The sequence below is a fragment of the Eumetopias jubatus genome, unplaced genomic scaffold, assembly GCF_037043125.1.
Source record: "Eumetopias jubatus isolate StellerSeaLion01/CBP00866 unplaced genomic scaffold, mEumJub1_p1.0 scaffold_17, whole genome shotgun sequence".
NCBI classification, from domain to species: domain Eukaryota; kingdom Metazoa; phylum Chordata; class Mammalia; order Carnivora; family Otariidae; genus Eumetopias; species Eumetopias jubatus.
This window is the reverse complement of record NW_028274823.1, coordinates 12,146,147-12,172,222: the sequence shown is the minus strand read 5'-3', so window position 1 is coordinate 12,172,222 and position 26,076 is coordinate 12,146,147. Positions and strand designations below refer to the sequence as shown.

Here is a 26,076-nt window from a genome sequence, read left to right as displayed (position 1 = left end):
TTTAATTTCCTGAATGGCTGATGTATTCGCCTGGCCCAAAATGCCAAAGGTGGGAAAGAGTATTGAGTTAGGAAGTTCTCACCCACCTTCTCTTTCAGCCCTGTCTCCTCTCCTTCTCCCACTCTGGAGAGAGAGATTTCAGTGGCATTTTTTTTATTTTACTTATTCCCTTCCTGTCCTTCCCTGGCTTCCTTTGTGGTGGTTCATGTTAACCTCCTGTGCATTCTTCACTTACTGCTCCCCCCACCCCCTGGGCTACGTTGCTCTGGGTCATTATGGGCTAAGACTCTTGCAACACACTTGTAGTTGTTCCTTTCCCTTCTTTCAGGCTCTACCTCCTGTCAATGTTGTCAGCTAATCCCTGGCTGCGGTCGTGTTTTATTTATGCCTTTATCTGCCTGCCCTGGTCTCCAGGAAGCACACACTCATTAGTTTTTTATTCACATCTCTCTACAATTGGCCTCAGTTTACTTTTTCCAATCTTATCAATCCACATCTCCACTGCAGCCACTGGTCTTCTGTTCTAGACAGCTTGCTCTAGTTCTAGGACAGCTCGCTGTCCTCTAGACAGTGTAGCCTGGTACGCTCCTGGTTCCTGGCAGGTGCTTGATAAGTGTTTCTCCACTGAAGGGACAAATTCAAGAACAAACTTTGCACTTTCCTCTCGCGTTATTTTTCTTGCCGCTTTCCTTCTGCTTAAAGTTCCACTTCTATGTAACTGTTCCTGGCTGCTTTACCTCTAACGTTATATTCCTCTTCCATATTTCTAAAGCTCATTTGGTACACAAAGGGTAGAGTCCTACAACGGTGGTCTGTTCATCTGAGGTCGGGGTACAGGGTTATGGGTAGTTGGAGCTCTTTCCTTAGAGGGGCATCTATAGATGTTGAGATTTGGCCTGCCTGATACAGAGATTCTGGCACGTTGTTCGAAGAGAAATCAGGGTATTTTTAGTTTATACACTAACATGAATTCCAGTAGAGTAGTTAGACTTCTAAAAGTTAACAAGGAAATAAAATTAATAAATACTTAATACTGGGTAAAGAACAACTTCTTAAGTGTAAAAATAATGGAAAAAGGAGCGGCACAAGAATTAAAAATTGAAAACCGGTGCAGACATGTCAGAGTCGACATCTTTAATATAAAAGGATTCAAATCAATAAGGAATATACAAGAGGTGTTAGAAGATATGAATAAGAAAATCCTAGAAGAAAACATAAGCAACCGATTTTATAATTAAATGTTAAATTTTACCTGCAATGCAAATAAAATAAACATCATTTAGAAAATGGATACCAGCAAATGAGAAAAATTTAAAAAGAAATTCTAAATGGTGGCAAGAGTACTTTAAAACAAGCATTTTCCTATGTTTCTGGCAGAAGTCTAAGTTGGTATAACTCTGTGGAAAGCAATACAGTAATGTCTGAAAGCTTTAAATTTTCTTATGTTTTCACCTAATTTCATTCCTAGGAATCTGTCCTAGAGCTGTTAATTACAGAGGCAATAAAATATTTGCATAAGGTCCATCATTTATCGGTATTTTTTTTTTGAAAGATTTATCTTAGCGGGAGCAAGTGTGTGGGGAGAGGGGCAGAGGGAGAGAGAGTCTTTTTTTTTTTTTTTTTAAGATTTTATCTATCTATTTGACAGAGAGACACAGCGAGAGAGAGGGAACACAAGCAGGGGGAATGGGAGAGGGAGAAGCAGGCTTCCTGCGGAGCAGAGAGCCCGATGCGGGGCTGGATCCCAGGACCCTGGGACCATGACCTGAGCCAAAGGCAGACACTTAATGACTGAGTCACCCAGGCGCCCCAAGGGAGTCTTTTTAAAAAAATTTTTTTATTTAAATTCAATTTAGTTAACATATAGTATATTCGTAGTTTCAGGGGTAGAATTTAGCAATTCATCAGTTGCATATAACACCCACTGCTCTTTACATCAAATGCCCTCCTTAATGCTCATCAGCTAGTTACCCCATCCCCCAACCTCCTCCCCTCCAGCAACCCTCAGTTTGTTTCCTATAGTTAAGAGTCCTTTATAGTTTGTTTCCCTCTCTGTTTTTATCTTATTTTTCCTTCCCTTCGCCTATGTTCATCTGTTTTGTTTCTTAAATTCCACATATGAGTGAAATCATGTGTCTTTTTCTGACTTATTTCGCTTATCATGATGCCCTCTAGTTCCATCCACATTGTTGCAAATGGCAAGATTCCATTCTTTTTGTTGGCTGAGTAATATTCCTGTGTGTGTGTGTGTGTGTGTGTGTGTGTGTGTGTGTGTGTATTCTTTATCCATCTGTCAGTGCACATCAGGGATCTTTCCATAGTTTGGCTATTGTGGACATTGCTGCTATAAACACTGGGGTGCAGGTGCCCCTTCGAATCACTATTTTTATGTCCTTTGGACAAATAACCTAGAAGTACAATTGCTGGGTCATAGGGTAGTTCAGTTTTTAACTTTTTGAGGAACCTCCGTACTGTTTTCCAGAGTGGCTGCACCAGTTTGCATTCCTACCAACAGTGTAAGAGGGCTCCCCTTTGGGACAGAGAGTCTTAAACAGACTCGGTGCTGAGTGCAGAGCCCTAATCAGGGCTGGATCTCATGATCCTGAGGTCACCATCCCAACTGACTGTGTACCCAGGCACCCCATCACAGTATTTTTTTAACAATGGGGGAAAACTGGAAATCACTTAAATGCCCAAGAGTAAGGAAGCTTCCTTTAGTGGAAAATTATATAGCCATGAAGTTACAATTTTGTGAAGAGTATTTTATTTTTTATTTTTATTTTTTTTTTAAGATTTTATTTATTTGTTTGACAGATTGAGAGAGACAGAGAGAGCACAGCAGGGGGAGTAGTAGAGGCAGAGGGAGAAGCAGGCTCCCAGCTGAGCAGGGAGCCCAACGTAGGACTCCACCTCAGGACCCTGGAATCATGACCTGAGCTGAAGGCAGATGCTTAACCAACTGAGCCACCCAGGCGCCCCTTGAAGAGTATTTTAAAGACATAAGACAATACTCAAGAAATGTTACAAGAAAAAAATTAGTATACACTGCTATATTTGCAGTCTTGTGATGTGGAATGCACACATACATATGACCTGAAACGTAGCAAAATAAGTTTTCTGGCTGGTGGGATGGGAGTGATAAAATATTTTTTTTCCAATTTTATACAGTATGACTTTTATAATAAGAATGCATATTACTTAAAATGTAAATACCGTCTTATTGGTTAGTTCCACGTATGGGTTCTGTAGCACAATGGTTAAGAGCACAGGCCATGAGTCATGCAGGGCTGGCTTTGAATTGCAGTTCTGCCCAAAGAAAAGTAAACTTTATTTGCCTCCCGCTGAATGTATCATTAACAACAAAGACATTCAAGATACAATAGTCAAAACTCAAATGAATTTGGAGACTATGAATTATTAAGTCTGTAATTACCCCATGAATTACAGATTGATTATAAATTTCCCTAAAATAAAATCTAAATGGTAATAATTAAAATGTAATTTTAATTTTCTACTAAGGGAAATAGTGTTTTCATTCTTGGTAATTTTTTCCAGCTATTAATAGCTACCACTAGCGTTACATTTATCTCCATGTATAGAACAGACTATTGCACCCTGGGTTTTGCAAGAGAATTAAGTCCTGAAGTCCTCACACATCCACTGAGTGTAATGAATTAGCCTCCTGCCTAGTCAGCTAGAATAGTATCAGTTATACGCCGTCCTTGGGGAGGATTGCGAGAAATCACCCAGAGCGTTCTGTTCTGAGGAACCCTCATTGGGATGCCTGGCACAGACTAGGCCCACAAGAAATAGCCGTGGCTCTTAGTCCCATAGAAGAGCACCAGCTTTCTGGATTTCTTTGCTTGGTGTAAGCGTTTTTGGGAAAGGGTATTTTCCACGGTGTGATCCAGTAAGTGGACCTCTCTCTGGCTGTTTCTCAGGCCTTGTCTTTGAATCTGGGACTGGCTGGGACCGTGGAGGACTCCTCTGATTTGCCCTCTTGCAGTGTACCAGCCTCTTTCCTCCACTGCAGGGCGCCCAAGTACTGCCTCCCATCCGAGGAGAGGCTCGGCTTGTCAGTTCTCGCCCCGTGTAACTGTCCTTAGAGCGGAGACCTCATTCAGGCCTCGGATTGAATACTTTCCCACAAATTGCTTTATAGTAATGTATTCAGTTCTGGATGTTCATAACTGCCCTTTGGGGATGTTGATCATTTAAAATAGACTGCTGAAGATATTGTCTTAATATGTTTTCTGATTAATATTTTCTCATGATTGCTTCTTCTTTTCTTTTAGCTACTGATCTACTCCTTGCCTGGAATCCCATTTGTTTGGGATTGGTAGAAGGTGTTATTGGGAAAATTCAACTTCATTCAGGTATGTTTCTATAAAGTCCTTCAATCTGTCAAATTTAGTGCAGCATTCTATGGCATATTCTTCTTTGAGGATGAATGTGGATTCTGTTTTGGCTTTGATTCCTTTGCCCTAATTTTAGGTCTGCCCAAAGTAGGTATAAGTATCGCATACCTACTATGTGTCAGGAATTATTCTAGTTGGTAGAACACAATAGTGAGAAAAAACTGACCTGCTCTCACCCTTGTGGAGCTTACAGTTTAGGAAGACAGGTATCAGTAAGTAATCACTGAAATAATTGTATGATTATTTGATAATTATGGTATGTGCTCTGGCAGATAGAGATACCAACTGCACTGATTTCAAGGGAGAAGGTGGTAGGAAAAAGGCTGGTGAGGTAGGCAGATGGCAGACCCTGGCCACCTTTGGGTCAGCTGTCCATTCGATACAGTCAACTCTGGCCAGGGAAGAGTAAGGTTCTCTTAGCATGCAGTGTGGCCCTTTCCAGGTGCCCTCACCAGGGCAGGCAAATTGATGAAAGGTCTAGGTTATTCACCAGGCCCTTGCTTAGAAGACAGACACTTGTGTCTGGGGTTCAGAAGGAATTTTGATGATGAGAAAAGAGATGTTATATAGGCAGGTTCCAAAAGTCCTGAAAAGTACTAACTGAAATATTTTAAGCACTGTATTTAAATATCTGTTTCTTCTTTGGCATCAGTTTTAATGAGTTATGAACTATAGGTAGCTTTACCATTATTACCATGTAATTGGGAGTCTGGCTACCTCTGTAGTATGCCCTTTCTTACTCTTCTAAAATAAAATTGTTGTGGGGTGCCAGGCTGGCTCAGTGGGTAGAGCATGTGACTCTTGATCTCAGGGTTGTGGGTTCAAGCCTGACGTGGGGTGTAGAGATTACCTAAAAATAAGAAAAATTTTTTAAGATTTTATTTATTTAGGGGCACCCGGGTGGCTCAGTTGTTGGGTGTCTGCCTTCGGCTCAGGTCATGATCCCGATGTCCTGGGATCGAGCCCCGCATCGGGCTCCCTGCTCTGCAGAAAGCCTGCTTCTCCCTCTCCCCACTCCCCCTGCTTGTGTTCCCTCTCACTGTGTCTGTCTTTGTCAAATAAATAAAATCTTTAAAAAAAGAGAGAGGTTTTATTTATTTATTTGAGAGAGAGAAAGAGCAAGCACAAGTGGAGGGGGAGGAGCAGAGAGAGAGAATCTCAAGCAGACTCCCCACTGAGCGTGGAGCCCAACATGGGGATTGATCCCAGGACCCCGAGAACATGCCCTGAGCCAAAGGCAGATGCTTAACCTACTGAGCCACCCAGGTGCCCTAAAAATAAAATCTTTAAAATTGTTGTGTATTTGAGCACTGGGTTGATATCATGAAATATTTCATAGATACAAAAAGCTATTTACCACAGATACACAGTAGAGGTGGTTGTAAAACACACATACGTCTGCCGCCCAAACTAAGAGATGAAACATAACCAGTGTCTTTGGATCCCTCACTGTGCCTTTCTCCAAGTGTGTCCTGCTTTCTTCCCTTCAAGAGCAGCTACTGTTTTTGCGTTTATTCCCTTGATTTTCATTAGTGCTTTTATTACATATGTACTCCTAAGTAATATGATGCTGGGGTTTGTATTGGGGGGACTTTACATAAATGATATTAAGCTGTTTGTGTTCTACCTCTTTTTTTTCCCCTCGATTCAACTTGATATTTTTGAGATTTACCAGTGTTGACGCATGAAGCTTTTAGTTCTTTATTTTCACTTTTGTATGAATATATCATAATTTGTCCTTCTGTCAGCATGTGATTGGGGGTTTATTTTTGCTATTAGAAATAATACCACTATAAACATTGTTATATATTCTGTCTTCGGTAGTTTTGTAATTCCTTTGGTATGAGGAGAAAAGCATTTAGACATTGTATAACCATGCTAAGTATTTTAGTAATACTCTCCTACCTGTCCACATTTACATAAATATATTTTTAATTCATTTATATGCTGACAGGATAATTTCATAGCTGAGTGTTCTGAGCTAAAACTCATTTTCTATTGTTTAAATGAAGCTTATGAAACTTGAGTTATTTTTCTTCAGTTTCAGTCACATGCTGGAGCAATGAATAAATCACTGAAATCTGTAAGGAGATCTGAATCCAAACTTTATTTATTAGCTTCAAGATATAGAGAGGGATACTTAACATGGCTTTCATTTATCTATTGCTAAGACCCCAGGAATTAATGCCTTAAAACAACAACATATAATATCACACGATGCTATGGACTGACCTAGAGGCTCTTTTGCCCTTTTTCTTCTGTTGTGTGAGGTCACTTGTGTGGCAGGATTCAGCTGGGACTTTGCCTGGAGCGTCTCTGTCCATGTAACTCATCTCACAAGGCCTCCCCTTGGGTCCTCTTTCTATCCTGGACACCTGGACATTTTTTCAAGGTGGGGGCTGGGTACCAAGAAGACCAGTCCCGGTGTACAAAGTTTTATCAAGCCTTTGTTTGTGTCACTGAGCTTGCTAATACTCCATTGGCCAAAGGAAGTCACATACCCAAGCCCACAGTGAACATCAGAGGGGGCTTCACAAAGGCTTGCATCCCAGGAGGCTGATTCACTGGGGCCACAATGCCCGTGAGCCTCTACTTTGTAAGCTGTAAAACAAGAGTAAAAATAACTGCCCTCTTTTTTTTCCCCTCCAGTATTGTGAGTCTAAATGAGACTGAAGGTCCTTAATAAATTACCACTATTTTATCAAGGCTCTTTTGGTTGCAAATACAAACCTATCAGCATACACAAAACAAAATTGGATTGCTTTGCCTTTGTTTGGATTCCAAGCAAGTGGTTGATGAGGAGTGGGGGTTCCTGTCTACCAGACATTTTGGAAAAGGGAGACAGACGTGAAGGAAGAAAATACAAGGAAAGAAAGGGAGAGAAAGTAATCTCTGTACTTTTTTTTTTTTTTTCCCTCTTGTCACATCACTTCTAAGGTTTGGCTCTTAAGAGGAGTGGGGAGGAAGCAAAGGAACATCTTTTCTGGGCCCCCTGCTGCTCTTCCTTCCCTCACCCACCACCCACCAGAGAGAACTGCAGCCACACCCCAGTGTGTCACTCCGCCCCCACGCCACCCCCAGCTCCCCGCCCTTCTGCAACCGTCTTCTCCTCCTTTCGCTCCCTGCATTCTCTGCCCTGGGATGCCTCATCCCCTCCCCTCCCAGAGCCCCACTAAAGCTCCTGCTCTGGCCACACCATCGGCCTGGCTGGTGGGAGATTTGCTTCCAGGACGGACTAGAACTAACAGGATCACTTCGGGTGCATTCTCCCCTGGGAGCATCTGACCTTCTGGGGGTAGAGGATGGGGGGATAACATGTCTGTACTTAAACTCTTTCTCACTCCTGTTTCCCTCCTACTTATTCTCCACATTTCAGTGCACGAATTTTTGTTCTTGCCTAGTGAGATGGGAACATAAGTTTATTTGAACAGATGTCATTGACAGTCTAACAGCGGCGTGGGTGAGCCATGCCACTGTTCCTGACTGTCACTGAACTCTGAGCTCTGTGGAATGTAAGCAGGCGTGACTTAGGAACTGGATTAGTTTGTAAGGGGCTGCCATAGCAAAGTCCCATAGACTGGGGGACTTAAGAGAAACTTACTTTCTCACAATTCTAGAGGCTAGAAGTCCAAGATCAAGGTGTTGGCAAGTGGTTGCTTCTTTCTCCTTGGCTTGTAGATGGCTGTCTTCTCCCTGTGTCTTCCTGTCATCTTGACTGTGTTCACACTGCACTGTCCTTTCTCTGTGCGCATCTGCGTCCGAATTTCCTCTTCTAAGGACACCAGCCATGTTGGATGAGAACCCATCCTAATAACCTCATTTTAACTTAATTACCTCTTTAAGACCCTACCTCTAAAATACGGTCACATTATGAGGTACTGAAGGTTAGGACTCCAGCATATGAATTTTGGGGGGCCATAGATCAGCCCATAACAGGAACTTAATGTCTACTGGAATGCTTATTACAAAGGCATAGCAAAGAGAATTGCCACTGTTACTTCTTTCCCTTTATTTCACGGTGAGATAGGCCATTCCCCAGATGTTATTGACTAGGCACCCACCCCAGAGTTGGACTAACCTGGAAGATCACGTAGTAGCCTTGGGTCAAGTTACTTCATCTAAGCTGCCAGTTGCCCACTGTAAGACAAAGCTAACACCTCCTTGATATGATCATTGTGAGATATAATAAAATTCCCTTAAGTGCTTAGCATGGTTCCTGGTAATAGTAAGCATTCAATAGATGCTGGCTATTATTTTTTTCCCTTAGTTTTAAAGGTCATTTAGAGGTGTCAGATATTCTTCTAGAGAACCACTTAAGTCCTGGCTATATAATTTTGAATAAATTTTAAACTTAGATTGTTTTTTCCAATAATGTTAATATTTGCTGAAACTAATGATATTAACATGTCATTAAAGGACTACATGGTGGGGATCTATAAAAAGTAATGTTTTTAGTGGTTAAATATTAGCATCAGTGAAAGTTATATTCCATAATCCATGTGCCCCTTTTAAAAAAAAATGTGTGGTGGAAGAATTTTAAAGTATTATTTAGTTGTCTCCTTGGCTGATAATTGCCCTTCCTTTTAGCAGGCTCTGCCAGAAAATTTTTCTGTTAACCCTGTGTCTAGGAAGTACCCTTTTAGAATCGTTAGGCTTCCTTGGATTTGGAAGGCCTCTTTTGCAGGCAGGTGGACTTTCAGCTAGGGTGTAATGTAGTCTGTCTCCCACAACTTGAATGTGTCTGATTTGATTTGATCGGTGGGATTTATCAATATGAAGAACAGAAAATAGAAGGAACGTGTCATGTGCTAAATAGATGAAAGAAAGGCTATATGAAATATCAACATTTTTTATCCACTGTAAGGTCTAGGAGGACTTAAGAATGATAGTCAAATTCTTATCACAACTGTAATTACACATTATTTTTTCTTCCTTTTTTCTCTTGGTCCCCTCCCACCCCATCCCCTAAGGATAAGCTCCAGGGAGACAGGGGCTGTGTCCCCCTCTGCTGGCCTGCAGCAGGGCTGTTCATAATTATTCAGCAAATACTTATGAATTTAACAAATAATTATGGAATGCCTATTGCGTGTCAAGGTCTGCACTCAGTGATGGGGACTGTGGGGTGAACACAACATGAAGCTTCCAGGAGTGTAGGATTGGATCCAAGAAGAAGACATTAATTACCCAGTCCACACACTGTCTGATCATTAGGCTTAAGCTTCTGGAGAAGAGTGTGGGATGTTGTAAGGACATGATGGAGGGGCCTGACTGGTGCAGTGGGGGTCCTGGATGGACAGCATCCCTGAGGACATGATGTCTGAGTCCAGGCCTGAAAAATGAGTGAGATAATCTGGACAAGGCCAGGATAAGGGCGGGGAGTGAGAGGAGAGATGGTTCTTGGCAGAGTCAGCGGCTGTGCAAAAGGCCCACATGATTGATATTTCCTCTGTTTTCTGTGTGATGTTGGGGAGATTGCCGTTATTTTCACTCAGACATCCATGAGAAGGTTGCATTAGGCTGCAGACTTTAAATGGGCCACAACAACTCTTTCAGATCTATTTTAAAGATTGAGAAGAAGATAAGCTCAGTTAGGGTAAGAAGTATCAGAATATAAAAAGCAAAAGTTATATATTCCATGATATTTTCAGAAATAGTGTGAAAACTGTCAGGAATCGTGATTAATTTGGCAATAGAGGCTCTCGGTTTAGTAATTGAGTTACTACTAGTGTTGAACAGCCAGAGACACCATTCACTCAAGTAGCTCTCATTCATTAAAATAGTGCTCACCATCTGCTGTTTCTCCACTCTGGAAGATGCCGCAGTCATTAACATGGTAAAATGTATTATGCATATGGTTTAAAAAGTGCGCTTTTCGTCTGCTGGGGAGACTCTGCTAGGACAGTAATGACATGAAATATTTTATATACTTCAGTGATGAATGAGTGGAGTGTCACTAGCCTTGCTTCAGTACTTTCCTGAAAAGCCACTAGAAAACCCCAGTTGTTGAGGACATTGGAGGGAAGAGGAGAGAAGCTGGCGGGGCTTCTTATGTTTAAATACGAGTATAATTGCGTACGGTTGCATTGTGAGAGAAGTAGATTGTTTTATTGTCTGCCGACAACTCACACTATTACAAACATGTAAGGATTAGGATAATGGTTGTACAACTCCATACGTGTATTAAAACCATTGAGTTGTATACTTACAATGAGTGAATTTTATGGTCTATAAATTACATCTCAATGAAGCCATGAAAAACATTTAAGTCAGAAGGTAGCTTTTGATGTACCCTGTTGTCATTACTTCTGATTTTATCTTAGTTAAAAAGTTAAATACCTCTCTCTTTAGGTAACTTCTGGTGATTTTTTTCATGTACTAAAGTCGCTTTGAGGGAAGTATTCAAAGGCAGTATTATTTCTGACATTACATTTCTACCAAAATAGGAATGATTTAAAATGTAATTCAAGGGGCGCCTGGGTGGCTCAGGCGGTTCAAGTGTCTGCCTTCAGCTCAGGTCATGATCCTGGGGTTCTGGGATCGAGCCCCACATTGAGCTCCCTGCTCGGCAGGGAGTCTGCTTCTCCCTCTCCCACTCCCCCTGCTTGTGTTTCCTCTCTCGCTGTCTCTCTCTCTGTCAAATAAATAAAATCTTTAAAAATAAATAAATAAAATGTAATTAAAATCCAGTCATTTTATGTTCATTTTGTTATTCATGAAGATCTCAGAATTATTTATTTTGGAGGTAAAATTCTCATTGGTGACTAGGTTCCTGGCTAATCCTTAAAAGACTCTTGACTTGTAGTTTAGGGCACCTATTCTAGGAATGGCTTTGGGTCTGCGAGGCAGGCAGCTAAGTGGCATCTTCTCCTTCCTTCCTCTTCCTTTTGCTCTCTCCCCAGGTACGTAGGCGCTGAGTGGCCCTCACCTCTGCTCTTGGCTCCCATCAGCCTCTTCATTACTGTACACTTCAGAATTTTCCATCACCTCCCTTGTCCCTAATCTGAGCTCCAGCCTCCGTGGTGGAGATGGTTCCAACTCCCTGGTGGGGGCAACGCTTGAACCAGAGCCACGGTTGTGACCCATAGCTCTGAGCTTTCCCAAGGGTCATCAGACAAGGAAACTTCTTGTCACTGAGCACATCTCTCACTGGCAGATATCCATACTTCCAGGCAGAGAGATTCTTTAGAGACGAGCCAGTGTGCCTCTTAGCTATTCCACTACCGTTCCAGTTTCCGGTTACAGCCCCGTGTGTTCTTAAACTCCAGTTGTTGTCCTCTGCGATTCCTGTGGTGGTGACACTAAAGTTTTTAGCGTTGGAAAGAGAAGGGGATTGTTACGGTAAGAGTGACACTCTGTATGGTCCACCTACAAAGCTGATTTTTATATTTCCTCCCTTATATTCTTTTTGAACTTTTTATCTTATTGAACATTCTGAAGTAATTATAATCAAATTATTATCAGGTCTGATTGTTGAAGAAAAGAAATCTTGATAAATGCAGTAAGTTCTCATTTACTTCGACGTGGGCCAGTGTCAGCCATCCAGAGCAGAAAATGAAGATTATTGATGGAATTGACTTGGTTCTCAAGTTGGTTACCTGTGGGCTTGGGGTCCCCTCTTTTAGGTAGTCTCCAACCTTGAAGCATGCTTGTGTCATCTCTCCAACAGTAATTTATCTTCATGATGGTAGACCTGCATCATGAATAAAAATCCCAATTATGGGGAGCCTGGGTGGCTCAGTCAGTTGAGTGTCCAACTCTGTTTCGGCTCAAGTCATGATCTTCTTATGGTCATGAGATTGAGCTCTGTGTTGGGCTCTGTGCTCAGAGTGGAGTCTGCTTGAGATTCTCTCTCTCTCCCTCTCCCTCTGCCCCTCCCCACCCCCATTCTCTCTCTCAAATAAATAAATCTAAATCTAAAAAAGTTCCCAATTATACTTCATAAACTTATCTGTAATTATACTTGGTAGGTATATTTGTATTTATAGTCAGTATGTTTATATATATATATGTGTATATATTTCCTACTATACTTAGTAGGAAAATATGTAATACATTAAAGTTTTCAATAAACATAAGAAAACATCTTAGCACTTTAAGGAGGATAAGCTATAGTTATATAAAAAATGTACTTTTATATACACATTCATTTTGCCCAATGATACTTTAAGTTTGACTTTTCTAGTTTTCTAAAACTATTACAGACATAAAAGACTTTATATTTTTATAGAGTATAAGAGATTATTTCATTTTATGGCAGGTCATTATGAGGGATTTAAATTCATCCTAAGCAGTGTAAGCTGACCTGAATATGCTTCTGATTCCACCATTCGGTATTTTTGAAATGGTGCCTATAAAAGGCCTCTTGGCCTGGATGCTCTCCTTGTGAGTCACTGTCAATTTTCTGTAAACCCAGACTCGGGGAACTTTTAGTAGGCAACAGAGCAAACAGTCAAGAAATATTGAGTAACTGCTATGTATGAAAGATTAACAAATTAATAATTGGCTTTTTATTTGGTAGGAGAATTAGAAGGCCAATATGATGTACTTTTAGCTACCAGGTACCTGACTGGAAAAAATGGTGCTGGTGTAGTGATAGTATTACTTGTGACTCCACTTACTTGATGCATGAGGCTCCCTGAAATACATTCAGGGATGTATAGTGCTCTGTTTCTATTAGGAGGGACAAAAGCATTTCTGCTAATATAGCTTAAAAATTAGAAATGGCTTTATTTACTGAGCTTTATGCTCAATGTGGGGCTTGAACTCACAACCCTGAGATCAAGAGTCGCATGCTCTACCTACTGAGCCAGCCAGGTGCCCCAGAAATGGCTTTAAATATAAAACAAAACATTATATTAAATATACTATAAATTAATATCTTTAGAAATTTAAATTCATATATGAGTTTGCATAAAAACTACTTTATAGATATATTCATATAAAAGTACTAACTAGCCAATTAATAGCTTATGCAGTGGGTATCAGTGAAGCAGGTTTTATGCACACATCAGACTGAATTTAAATTGAAGGGCTTCTACAGTTGATGCCTCAGGGAGGGGTCTGCATTCCCACTACATTTATTGGAGGATGGAGTCATGTTGGTAAAGAAGGAAAATGAGAATTAGAAAAGGGAATTGCAGTTGGCTCGCCTTTCCTTTCTTCTGTGTCAAAGTGACATCAAGAATACTTATGTGGAGGAGCGCCTGGGTGGCTCAGTCAGTTAAGTGTCTAGCCTTCGTCTCAGGTCATGATCCCAAGGTCCTGGGATGGAGCCCCACATTGGGCTCCCTGCTCCCCCAGTAGCCTCTTCTCCCTCTCTCTTTGCCCCTCCCCGTTCGTGCTCTCTCTCTCTCTCAAATAAATAAAATCTTAAAAAAAAAAATACGTGTTTCTCTGTCATTTCAAATTGACAGTCCTGAACCAGTGAGTCAAATGACTCATTGCTCTTTATCTATTTTGAAGTTATGTTTAGGTGCGTACACATTTAAAATTGTTATGCCTTTCAGGAGACCTAAGCCTTTTGTAATTATTGAAATGTATATCCCTCTATGCTTCTTGCCTTAATTCTGCTAATATAGCTTAAAAATTAGAAATGGCTTTATTTACTGAGCTTTATGCTCAGTGTGGGGCTTGAACTCACAACCCTGAGATCAAGAGTCGCATGCTCTACCTACCTGGTCCCTGCTCAGCAGGGAGTCTGCTTCTCTCTCTGACCCTCCTCCCTCTCATGCTCTCTCACTATCATTCTCTCTTTCTCTCAAATAAATAAAAATCTTAAAAGATTTCCCAATTATTAGCTTCTCTTATAATGTATAGTGTGTTAATATCATATTATATAATGGAACATTTAAAGAGACTTCATACATCAAAAAAATGAGATCAAGAGAAACTAGTCTGTTTCTGACAGCAAAAGACAAGCAATATTTGAAGAGATAATAGTCAAGAATTTTCCAAAACCAATTATAAATACAAGTCACAGCTTTAAGAAGTACTTTGAACCACCAGGGGAAAAGTATAAAGAAAACTACACTTCTGCACCTCATAATGAAACTGATGAAAACTGAAGACAAAGAGAACACCCTAAAAACAGACAAAAAGTGCACATTAAATTCAGAAGCATGTAGTAATCCTTGATAGAAACAATGGAAGCCAAAAGGCAGCGGAACGATATCGTCGAAGTGCCTGTCTGGCATTTTGTAACTTTAAAATTTAAGGAAAATAAAGACATTTTGAGACAACTGAAACAGAGAATTTGTTACCGGTAGTATCAGCACTAAAAAGAAATACTAAAGAGAGTTCTTCAGGCACAAGATGAATGACACTCCATTGGAGCGGAGAGATGTGGGAAGGGATGGAGATCCACAGAAAGTGTAAGTAAGGTGGTAAATTTAAAGGAATTTGGCGTTATATGGAGTTAAAATTAATATAAATTTAAATACACAACAATAGAAACGATAGGGAGTTGACAGGGGTTGCTGTTCTAAGGTCCTTTCACTGACCTGAAACTGGTAAAAACAAACAAATGAAGAAACATAGGCTTTTGTAAGTCAGGGCTCTTGTAATCATCCCCTTGATATAACCACTAACAGAAAAATAAAAGATTGTAAAATGTTAATAAAGGAGGACATAGAGTCATAATTTTAAAAATCCCCAAAAAGGCAATTAAGGTATTTAGAGCAGGTAGGACAAATAATAAGATAGTAGATTGATTTCTAAATATACCAATAATTACATATGAATGGATTTAATACTCCATTAAAGCACAGAGCTTTTCATACTGGAAGAACAGTGAAATCCATCTACAAGCTGCTCTCAAACACCTTAGGTCTATGTATAAAGAATGGTTGAAAGTAAAAGGATAGAAAAAATAAATCTTGCAAACACTAACCTACTGAAAACTGATGTAGCTATACTAATATCAAAGCAGAATTAAGGCAAGAAGCATAGAGGGATATACATTTCGATAATTACAAAAGGCTTAGGTCTCCTGAAAGGCATAACAATTTTAAATGTGTACGCACCTAAACATAACTTCAAAATAGATAAAGAGCAATGAGTCATTTGACTCACTGGTTCAGGACTGTCAATTTGAAATGACAGAGAAACACGTATTTTTTTTTTTAAGATTTTATTTATTTGAGAGAGAGAGAGAGCACGAACGGGGAGGGGCAAAGAGAGAGGGAGAAGAGGCTACTGGGGGAGCAGGGAGCCCAATGTGGGGCTCCATCCCAGGACCTTGGGATCATGACCTGAGACGAAGGCTAGACACTTAACTGACTGAGCCACCCAGGCGCTCCTCCACGTAAGTATTCTTGATGTCACTTTGACACAGAAGAAAGGAAAGGCGAGCCAACTGCAATTCCCTTTTCTAATTCTCATTTTCCTTCTTTACCAACATGACTCCATCCTCCAATAAATGTAGTGGGAATGCAGACCCCTCCCTGAGGCATCAACTGTAGAAGCCCTTCAAGAATTTAAATATCTGTATTTGAAATATTACGTTACAAACAGCTTTGGAGTATAGGTATCCACTTGTCTTTGGATTCACATGTGGCCATAGTTACAAACTCTACTGTGCTGGCCCCTCCGTCCACAATGGACCATGTTAAGGCAGCAGGTGCTCTCTGGTTGGCCATTTCCCACCCTCTCCCCCAAGAAGTGGACCCAGGAGAGGTGCAGGGTGTGCTTGATCCTCAAAAATACAGTCTGCTGTTTGGGGGGTGAGCTAAAGGAGGTAAATGCATGAGAGTCAACAGCAGACTTCCCTTCTCTCTTTATTTTTGCCTTTGGTCATAACGTGAATGGTTATAGAGAGATACGGAGAAAGTGGAGAGTGTCCAAAAGAGCAGTGAAAACAGAACCTACAAAATAAGTTATGGTTGTATACCACAGAATACTTTTTTATCCTCTCTCTCTCTCTCTCAAAAAAACAGTCTTAACAAAAAATCCTACTGAATCAGTTCAAATCAGAGCCAGTCTTCTGAAAATGTGAACCAGAAGAAAAAATAAGAAAAGCAAAATCTTTTTCAGACAAATATTTCATTCACTTCAATTGTCTGGCACATATGAATATGTATGTCTTTCAGGAGCTCTTTTTTTTAAATTAACATATAATGTATTATATGTTTCAGGGGTACAGGTCTGTGATTCACCAGTCTTACACAATTCACAGTGCTCACCATAGCACATACCCTCCCCAGTGTCCATCAGCCAGCCACCCCATCCCTCCCACCCCCCACCAACCCTCAGTTTGTTTCCTGACATTAGGAGTCTCTTATGGTTTGTCTCCCTCTCTGGTTTCGTCTTTTCTCATTTTTTGCTCCCTTCCCCTATGATCCTCTGTCTTGTTTCTCAAATTCCTCTTATCAGTGAGATCCTATGATAATTGTCTTTCTCTGATTGACTTATTTAGCTTACCATAGTACCCTCTAGTTCCATCCACGTTGTTGTAAATGGCAAGATTTCGTTTCTTTGATGGCTGCATAATATTCCATTGTGTATATGTGTGTGTGTGTGTGTGTTTGTATATATATATATATATATATATGTATATATACCACATCTTCTTTATCCATTCATCTGCTGATGGACATCTAGGCTCTTTCCATAGTTTGGCTATTGTGGACATTGCTGCTATAAGCATTGAGGTGTACGTGCCCCTTCGGATCACATTTGTATCTTTGGGGTAAATACCCAGTAGTTCAATTGCTGGGTCGTAGGGTAGCTCTGTTTTCAACTTTTTGAGGAACCTCCATACTGTTTTCCAGAGTGGCTGCACTAGCTTACATTCCCACCAACAGTGTAGGAGGGTTTCAGGAGCTCTTTTCATTGAATCTCAGCCTATTTACCAAATTAACCAACCCGCCCCACTGCCTCTCTGCAAAGCCTGTTTGGTGGATGCACTGGATGCTCCGAAGGCTGAAAGCTGGTGGCTGGTGGGGGACGGGGTAGGAACCCCCCTCTTTCCTGGTGGATCGTGGATTGTGTTTGTTCCCAAACCTGTTTATATCTCTTTAACTCATTATTGTAATCACATAATTTAATTAAATAGTAAAGAAGCACATCATCTCTAAGTGCAAAAGGAAGCTGAATTAAATACTCTGGAAATACTAAATAAAGCTATGTTGCATTAAAAAGAAAAAGAATAAACAGCAACATCAAATACCCATCAGTGGCTCATCCTCAAAGAACAGTTCTCTGTAAATCAATGTACATTTGAATGTTTCATATGAAAAATAAAGTTAGATTTTTTTTAAAGTCCTTTTTAAGCTTTCAAGTAAGATTAAAAGGACTAATGCCAAAAATGGTAACCAATTGCTCTTACAAAGTGGAGTTTGGATTTGATGTAAAGAATATCCATGGCGGAGCGCCTGGGTGGCTCAGTTGTTAAGTGTCTGCCTTCGGCTCAGGTCATGATCCCAGGGTCCTGGGATCGAGCCCCACATCAGGCTCCCTGCTCATGGGAAGCCTGCTTCTCCCTCTCCCACTCCGCCTGCTTGTGTTCCTTCTCTTGCTGTCTCTTTCTCTGTCAAATAAATAAATAACTTAAAAAAAAAAATCCATGGAATGGGGAATAATGGTCAAAGGGAACTGTAGTTTTATCTGTTAGCATTTACATTTTTAAGCAAATAAAATGTATTCATATATTCCCTATAAAATTAACATTAATAAAAATAAAAAGGATTGCTGGAAACTCACCGTTGGATCAAATGCTTATCTTTTCTTTATGTCAGTAGAATGGATCTCCATGTTGAGAAACATGTAGATGGAATATTTCCTAGAGGTGAGGTCATGAGTGTCTCTCTAAAAACACTTTTTTTCCGAAATTGGATGAAAAACATTTTTTTATGAAAATCTTTATTCCACAATCGTTTATCCCCTTTTAAGTGAGTCAGTTCTTGTATAGAGCAAGCAATTGAATCTTTTCCAGGACTATTGTTTTAGCTTGCCCTACTGGTCATGCTTTTCAAGATAATGCCTTCCTAATCAGTTTTCTTATCTCGCTGGGAAGTCAGAATTCCTTGTCTGTCTCTTCCTGGAGGAGCCAGGGTTACAAAACTGATTTTTTCTTCCACTGTAATGTGTTTAACAGGGTGAAAGAATATCTTTATGCCAAAGAACCTTGCTAGCCTAAGTTACCTTTGACTCTTGGTTCCACCACACATCCGCATTTCAGTGTGGCAGCTTTAATTGAGCCAAGTTTTTTGTTTTTTTTTTTTTTTTTCCCCCTGGTGGGGGATATAAATTAATACAATAGCCTGCCTTGGTGCTTTTAAAAATTTAATTACAGAATTATGCCTGATGTATCCTGGGACTGCTAAACACTGGTGCCCGGATACTTCTGCATTTTTCTTAACACTCAAATTATAAAACATACATTTGGGTCATTTAACCCTGTTACTAACATGCTCATTCTTGCCAGACTTTCCAGGCTTCTGGGGTTGTTATGTGCTGTTTCACCTGAAGCAAAATAATTATAGACTAGACATTGCTATTGTTTCCCATGAGGTTTTTTTTTGTTTGTTTGTTTTGCTTTGTTTTCTAGAGTCAGTGATTTTGCCTGGAGATAGCTCTATGTCCAATTCAAAATCTTCATTTTCTTTCCATTGTAATTTTTTAAAGATTTTTTAAAATTTATTTGACAGAGAGAGCATAAGCAGGGGGAGTGGCAGAGGGAGAGGGAGAAGCAGGCTCCCTGCTCAGCAGTGAGCCCGATGCGGGGCTGATCTCAGGACCCCTGGATCACAAACTGAGCTGAAGGCAGATGCTACACCAACTGAGCCACCCAGGTGCCCCTCCATTGTGATAATTTCAATTAGTTTTTTGAAAACTAGTGAAAGGAGGTAGCTGAAGTAGTGTTGATGTATTTCAAGAATTAGGAGGCTTTACCTTTGTCTTTGGTGGAAAATAAATTTTTTAGCTCTTACTCTCTGCTTCACTAGGTTAAAACTCCTAACAAGTTCTTTTGCTTTTTTTTTTTTAAGAAGGAGCTTTAAAAAAAATTTATATGTAATCCACATGCCATAATAAAGTCACCCTTTTAGGGGATGCCTAGGTGGCTCAGATGGTTAAACATCTGCCTTCAGCTCAGGTCATGATCCCAGGGTCCTGGGATCCAGCCCCGCATCGGGCTCCCTGCTCCGCGGGAAGCCTGCTTCTCCCTCTGCCACTCCCCCTGCTTGTGTTCCCTCTCTCGCTGTGTCTCTATATGTCAAATAAATAAATAAAATCTTTTTTAAAAAAATGTACAGTATATTCTCAAGGTTGTACAACCATCAGCACTAATTCCAAAACATTTTCATCATCCCAACTTACTTTGGTTATAACTAGTAAGTATCTATTCCCTTATTTTACTTTTCCTGTTTTCTTTTTGATCAATGTGTGAGACTGAGAACAGACAGGAGATTAAAAGACTTAAGAGAGCAATTAAAAGACTTAAGAGAACCAATGCAGTTCATAGATCTGGTTGGAAGTCAACTATAAAAAAAAGACATTTTTTTTTATCCGTGGTCCCCACACTCTCAGCTGCTAAATTATTTCAAAGCAGACTCCAGATAACCTATTTATTATCCACAAATGCTTCAGTATATGTGTTCCAACACTTTCATGACATATACTCTTTCCCCCTCTTTATCATCATGTACTAGGTGCCCCATATTATATGGGTCTGTTTCTGTCTGCTCTGTTCTACTCTGGTATTCATTTGACCGTTCCTATTCCAGTACCCCGTTGTTTTATTTACCATAGCTTTATAGAATGTTTTGCTACCCGGTAAACATTCGCTCTTAGTAACAATCACATGAATTATAAAAATTATTTAATCCTTATAGCTGTTCTCTGCAGCAGGCAGTTTTATCCCATTCCACAGATGAGAAAACCAAGAAGTCAGTCAAGTATTGTGCTGCCAAGTACAGGGTGAAAAAGTGGTGAGTTAGGGGTGCCTGGGTGGTTCAGTCGGTTGAGGGTCCGACTCTTGGTTTCAGCTCAGGTTGTGATCTCAGGATCCTGGGATGGAGCCCCGTGTAGGGTCTGCATTCAGTGTGGAATCCGCTTGGGATTCTCTTCTCCTTCTGCCTCTACCCCCCCCACCCTCCATGCTTACTCATGTACTCCCTCTCTCTCTCTCTCTCTCAAATAAATAAGATCTTTAAAAAAAAAAAACAACAAATAAGTGGTGAGCTAAAATTCTAGTCTGAATTCTGACCTCAAAGTCCAGAACATGAAAGCCTCCGTGAAAAGGGAACACTGCTATTTACAGATTCTTTTTCTGTTGTTCGATCATGTCCATTATATTTTCTCAGATTTAATCTTCATCCTAACTTCCCAGATCTATTGAACTTCAGTCTATAATATATATATTTTTAAAAAGCACCTCAATTTTTCACCTTTTTTCTGTTGAAGTAGCTTAACTAAACTCTAAAAATATGCATATTTCCTTTCAAAGTGCATTTGAATTTGTAAGTTGTATTTCAGTATTGGCAGTATCAGTGGTTTTGTGAAAAAAAATGATGCCTTTTGGTTTCCCAAGTGAGTTTATGTATGTATTAACCTCTGTTTGAAGGTTAATATTTTTATATTTTGGCACTGTGCCATTAGATGGTTTATTGGAAAGCTATTTATTGCATTTGATTATGCACATTGTGTTTTTCATTGCCGTGATTTATTAAAACCATAATTTTCAATGTTAATATGAAATGTATCCAAAGTCAACTCCAGCAAGAAAGCATAAGTAGGAAAAGGTCTACATCGTGTTGGCTTGTCTGGTTAGCTGCCAACACTCTAACTTGTTCAGTGTAAAATAGAAATTATTACTGTGAGGTTAGGAAACCCATGGTAAGGGTTTTGTTTCATTCAACAAAATGTATTGACGTTTGGGGCACCTGGGTGACTCAGTCGTTAAGCGTCTGCCTTCAGCTCGGGTCATGCATGGTCCCAGGATCCTGAGATCAAGCCCCGTATCCGGCTCCCTGCTCCGCGGGAAGCCTGCTTCTCCCTCTCCCCCTGCTTGTGTTCCCTCCCTCGCTGTCTCTCTCTCTGTCAAAAAATAAATAAAAACCTTTTAAAAAAATGTATTGACATTTAACAGTATATTGTTAGTTGCTAGCTCCTACCCTTCTGAAGAACAAGTATCATGTTATGTGCTTTATTATGTGTTCGATTTATTATATGATAGGTGCTTGATAACTGATCTTGATCCATGCCTGAAATGCTCCCTAGCCCATGGTACGTCCTTGGTTAATATTTCATGATAATGAATAATGAAATGGCCTGTAAAAACCTTGAAACTTTGGAGTAAATTTCCACCCTACTTTATAAAGAATTATGAAACTCTTCCAAACCCTTGCATTTATGAAATGCCTAAAGCACATCTTTAAAGCACGATCCCTAAAATGAGAGTTGATTGATATTTGGGGGAAATTGAAATACTATATATCTCTTTTAAGAATGTTTTTTATATGGTGAATATATATCTGTCATGTTGGTTTTCCACAAGAAATTACTGAAACACTATTTCAATTATTTTTATTTTTGGTGCTAATTAGGTAGTATTTCTTAAGGGTGTAACTTCATAAACTGAAAAATTGCATTTGCATGCTGTCTTTCATAGACCATTTCTCATTTAATTAAAAATCTTTTGTGAAAAGTAAAAATGTGGATTGGAAAGATAATTGTTGGGCCTCTGGGTGTTTTCTTTCCTTCTTTCTTATATTTATTAAAGATTTCTTTAGTTCCCCCCACCGTTATCCTCAGTGTATTATTTGCTCAATGCTAGTATAAAGTAGTTTTGGAATTGCTAATGCATACCCTTCCAACAAAATCACTAACCAGAGTACAATATTATATATAGTTCTTTTTGTCTTTATCCTTAAAAAATACTGTTTTCCAGAGTTATTTAGGTGAGTTTTTTCTAACAGTGTGGTTACATTGTCCATTCGAAGCAGAGCTGAGTTGCTATTTGCATTTTGTTTTGAGTCATCCCCTCCCCACCCCCACAAACACGTTCTGGTTGAAAGGAAGTATTTCTTTATTTTTGAGGAGATGTGAAACATCACCATGGTTCTGAGTCAGAACGATACAGAAGGATATACTCAGAGAGCTGTCATTTCCCCAGATCCCCCTTCTTCTACCCTGTTCCTGCCCACCCTCTGTAGGTAACCAGTCTCATTAATTTCTAATTTATTGCTCTTATTTTTTGTGTGAATTTGCAGATGTATGTATATTTTCTCATATCTTTTTTTTTAAGATTTATTTTAGAGAGAGAATGAGTCCATGTGTGGGGGGAGGGGCAGAGGCAGAGGGAGAGAGAATCCCAGGCAGACTCTCCGCTGAGCACAGAACCCCCACCCCCACCCCGGGATCAATCTCATAACCCTGAGATCCTGACCTGAGCCGAAATCAAGAGTCCAGCCCTTAAATGACTGAACCACCTAGCACCCCTCAGATCTTCTTTCTTACACAAAGGGTGGCACACTCTAGATATTCTTTTGTGCTTTTTTGATTTGATAATATAAATTCTTATATGATTTTATTGTCTCCTTGTTCTATAAATATATCCAGTTTATCCATGTAATATATCCAGGAACCACTCCTTGTCAGTTCCTAGATCATGTCTACTTCTTTTTTGTACCTGCATAGTACTCCACTGAGTGGATGTGTCCTAGTTTATTCAGCCATTCTCCTGTGTCTGAACAATCAAGTTGTTTCCAGTATTTTGTAATTACAAACTGCTGCAATGATTAGACCTGAGTGTATATACTTTAGGTTGGTTGTGTATCTTCAGGGTAAACTCACAAGAGTGGGGTTAGTAGGTTAAAAGTAAGTGCATATGTTTTATTATTAGGTATCACTAAATTTCCCTCCAGAAAAGCTGTATCTGTTTTTATTCCCACCAGCACTGTATGACATGGCCTGTGTCCCCACAGCCCTGTTAGGGAATGTGCTGTCCTACCTCCATATATTACCCAATCTGTTGGGTAAAAATGGTATCGCTGCATTTTAATTCACATCTCTCTAATTTTAAGTGAGATTGAACATCTTTTCACATGTTGAGGGCCGTTTATGTATCTTTGTCATGTGCCTTACTTTAAAGGGTTATATCTAATGTATATTTTGCTGTTAGAGTATTCATCTCCAGCTTGCCGGATAGTAGCCCTTTAGAGATTCCAGACATTAGTGTGACTTTTCTCTTTCAGATCATCCATGGTGGCTTATTTTAATTCGGCAGAAAGCATTGGTGGGCAAACTTCCAGGAGACCATGAGGTCTGTAAAATTACCAAAATTGCTGTGCTATCACTTTCTGAGATGGAACCTCAGGATCTTGAGCTGGAGGTAAGGTGGAAGTCTCAGGAAATTTTATGGAAACTTGGTATAAATATAATAACAAATATGAGGATTTGGTCAAATAGGCCAAAATCATAATTTTAGAGCTGGATAATATTTTTAAAGTAATTTAATCCTGTGGTTTTCACACTTCACTTTAGGAGTGGAAACTTTGTTTCAAAATCTGTGAAATCTAATATATCAGATGCATAAAAGTAGAGCTGCGCTGGTTGAGGTGGTGATGCAGGGGAGGGGATCCTTGAGTCCCTGCCCGCGTGGCCTCTACTGGAAAGCCACTTTCTGCTTTCAGGCAGCCCTAGGACTCTGCACAGTGCAATTTGAAAACTCCTGATTTGGGGGAGAGAAGGGGTAGTCAAGAAGAGATTTAACTTACTCTGTATCCTTTTTTTATCTCTATTTCTTGAAACTTTTCAAGCGTATATTTCTTTTGTAATTTTTTAAAAGTTTTTGTTTGTTTGTTGTTGTTTTAAAGAAAGAAACCACCGATCTAGTGCAATCTTTTAATTTTTCAGGAGGGAACCAAGCCTACAATAGAGAGACTTAAGGCTAAAATAATGAGATTTCCAAGGGCTAGTATTTTTTTTTTTAAGAGAGAGAATCTTTTTTTTTTTTTGTAAAGATTTTATTTATTTATTTGACAGAGAGAGACACAGCGAGAGAGGGAACACAAGCAGGGGCAGAGGGAGAGGGAGAAGCAGGCTCCCCACGGAGCAGGGAGCCCGATGTGGGGCTCGATCCCAGGACCCTGGGATCATGACCTGAGCCAAAGGCAGATGCTTAACGACTGAGCCATCTAGGCGCCCCGTATTTTTTTTTCTTTTTTTACCACACTGTACTGCCACCTGATAGGAGTAACCCAGGAAAGCATTTTAGCATGTTTGCTATTGGTGCAGATATTGGCATCTAGCATCCCTGCTCCGTCTCCCTCTACCCCTGCCCCTTCCCCTCTTGTGTGCACGTATGCGCACATGCTCTCTCTTTCTCAAATAAAATCTTTTTTTTTAAAGATTTTATTTATTTGACAGAGAGCACAAATAGGCAGAGCAGCAGGCAGAGGGAGAGGGAGAAGCAGGCTTCTCGTGGAGCAGGGAGCCCGATGCGGGGCTCGATCTGAGGACCCTGGGATCATGACCTGAGCTGAAGGCAGACGCTTAAACGACTGAGCCACCCAGGCGCCCTAAATAAATAAAATTAAAAAAAAAAAACCATGAATTTAAGAGGACCCTGATAGTCTCTTTATTACAGGAATCAAAAAAAAAAAAAAGATTAGAGTATTTCATATTCCCCTTTATTGGTATTGGAGCTAGAACATTATTCATTATTGCTAATCCAGGACAAATAACTTAGGTAGCAGTTAGGCCTATTAAAAGCAGGTCTTTGTAGTTTTTGTTTGCATTTTATTGTAGGGAAGAGCAGCCAGACTAGCAAAAATTCTGTTAGTTTACTAAGCCAATAAATTTGTCATCAGTGTTTTTGGATGGCTTTGCTGACAAATTGAAAGATCAGCATGGCTTTCTGTCACCAGTCTTTACCTTGAGGGGGAGCACCCCTTGGGCTGGCATTCTGGTCTGAGCATTAAGCCTGGGGACCCTGGCAGTTAGATTTAGAGCAGGCGACCAGCTTGTCTAGCACTTTATCCACCTGTCAGTCATCAGTTTGCACATTCGCACTCCCAGCCCTGGGGAACTGTACTGTCACTCCTCGTCCAGAGAAGCTTGGGACCTGTGTTGTATTTTTCAGGGAGGTTTTCTGATGCCCTTTTGCCCACTGATCTCTAACTTTTTTGAGATTAGTAGCTGACTGTTGGATAAAGCTGCGGGGGTGGGGGGGGTGGTTAGAAAATGACATTTACATGGAATGTGTAAGCACAAAAATGTGAATATTATGAAAAATTGAAGGTTTTCATTTTTCACATTTTTTTAAAAAAATATTTGTCAGAGAGAGCAAGAGAGCACAAGCGGGGGAGTGGCAGGCAGAGGGAAAAGCAGGCTCCTTTGCCTAGCAAGGAGCCCAATGCAGGACTCGATCCCAGGACCCTGGGATCGTGACCTGAGTCGAAGGCAGATGCTCAACCGACTGAGCCACCCAGGCATCCCAACATTTTTCTGTCTTGATACTCTCCACTAAAATAGATTATCTTTAAATGAAAACGAGATTTTCCCCCCACATGAGATAACTGAATATTTTTACAGCATTGTTGGACCGTATAAGCTATAGGGCTTATCATGGGGGCATTGAGGGTGTGGTTCATGTTAAGAGTTGAAAATACATAATGATCCTTGTTGATTGGGGAATAACATGACCTAGAGAAAATAT

General features: G+C 40.1%; 1 protein-coding gene across 2 annotated transcripts in view; it reads left to right on the top strand.

The window, feature by feature from the left end:
- The window catches only part of INPP5F (inositol polyphosphate-5-phosphatase F), an 83,287-nt gene that overhangs the window by 16,195 nt on the left and 41,016 nt on the right, over window positions 1–26,076 (top strand). For both annotated transcript variants that reach the window (XM_028121822.2, XM_088019872.1), the window contains exons 2-3: window positions 4,296–4,376; window positions 23,612–23,748. In XM_028121822.2, coding sequence (XP_027977623.1) covers window positions 4,296–4,376; window positions 23,612–23,748 — 218 coding nt within the window. The remainder of the gene's footprint in view (window positions 1–4,295; window positions 4,377–23,611; window positions 23,749–26,076) is intronic.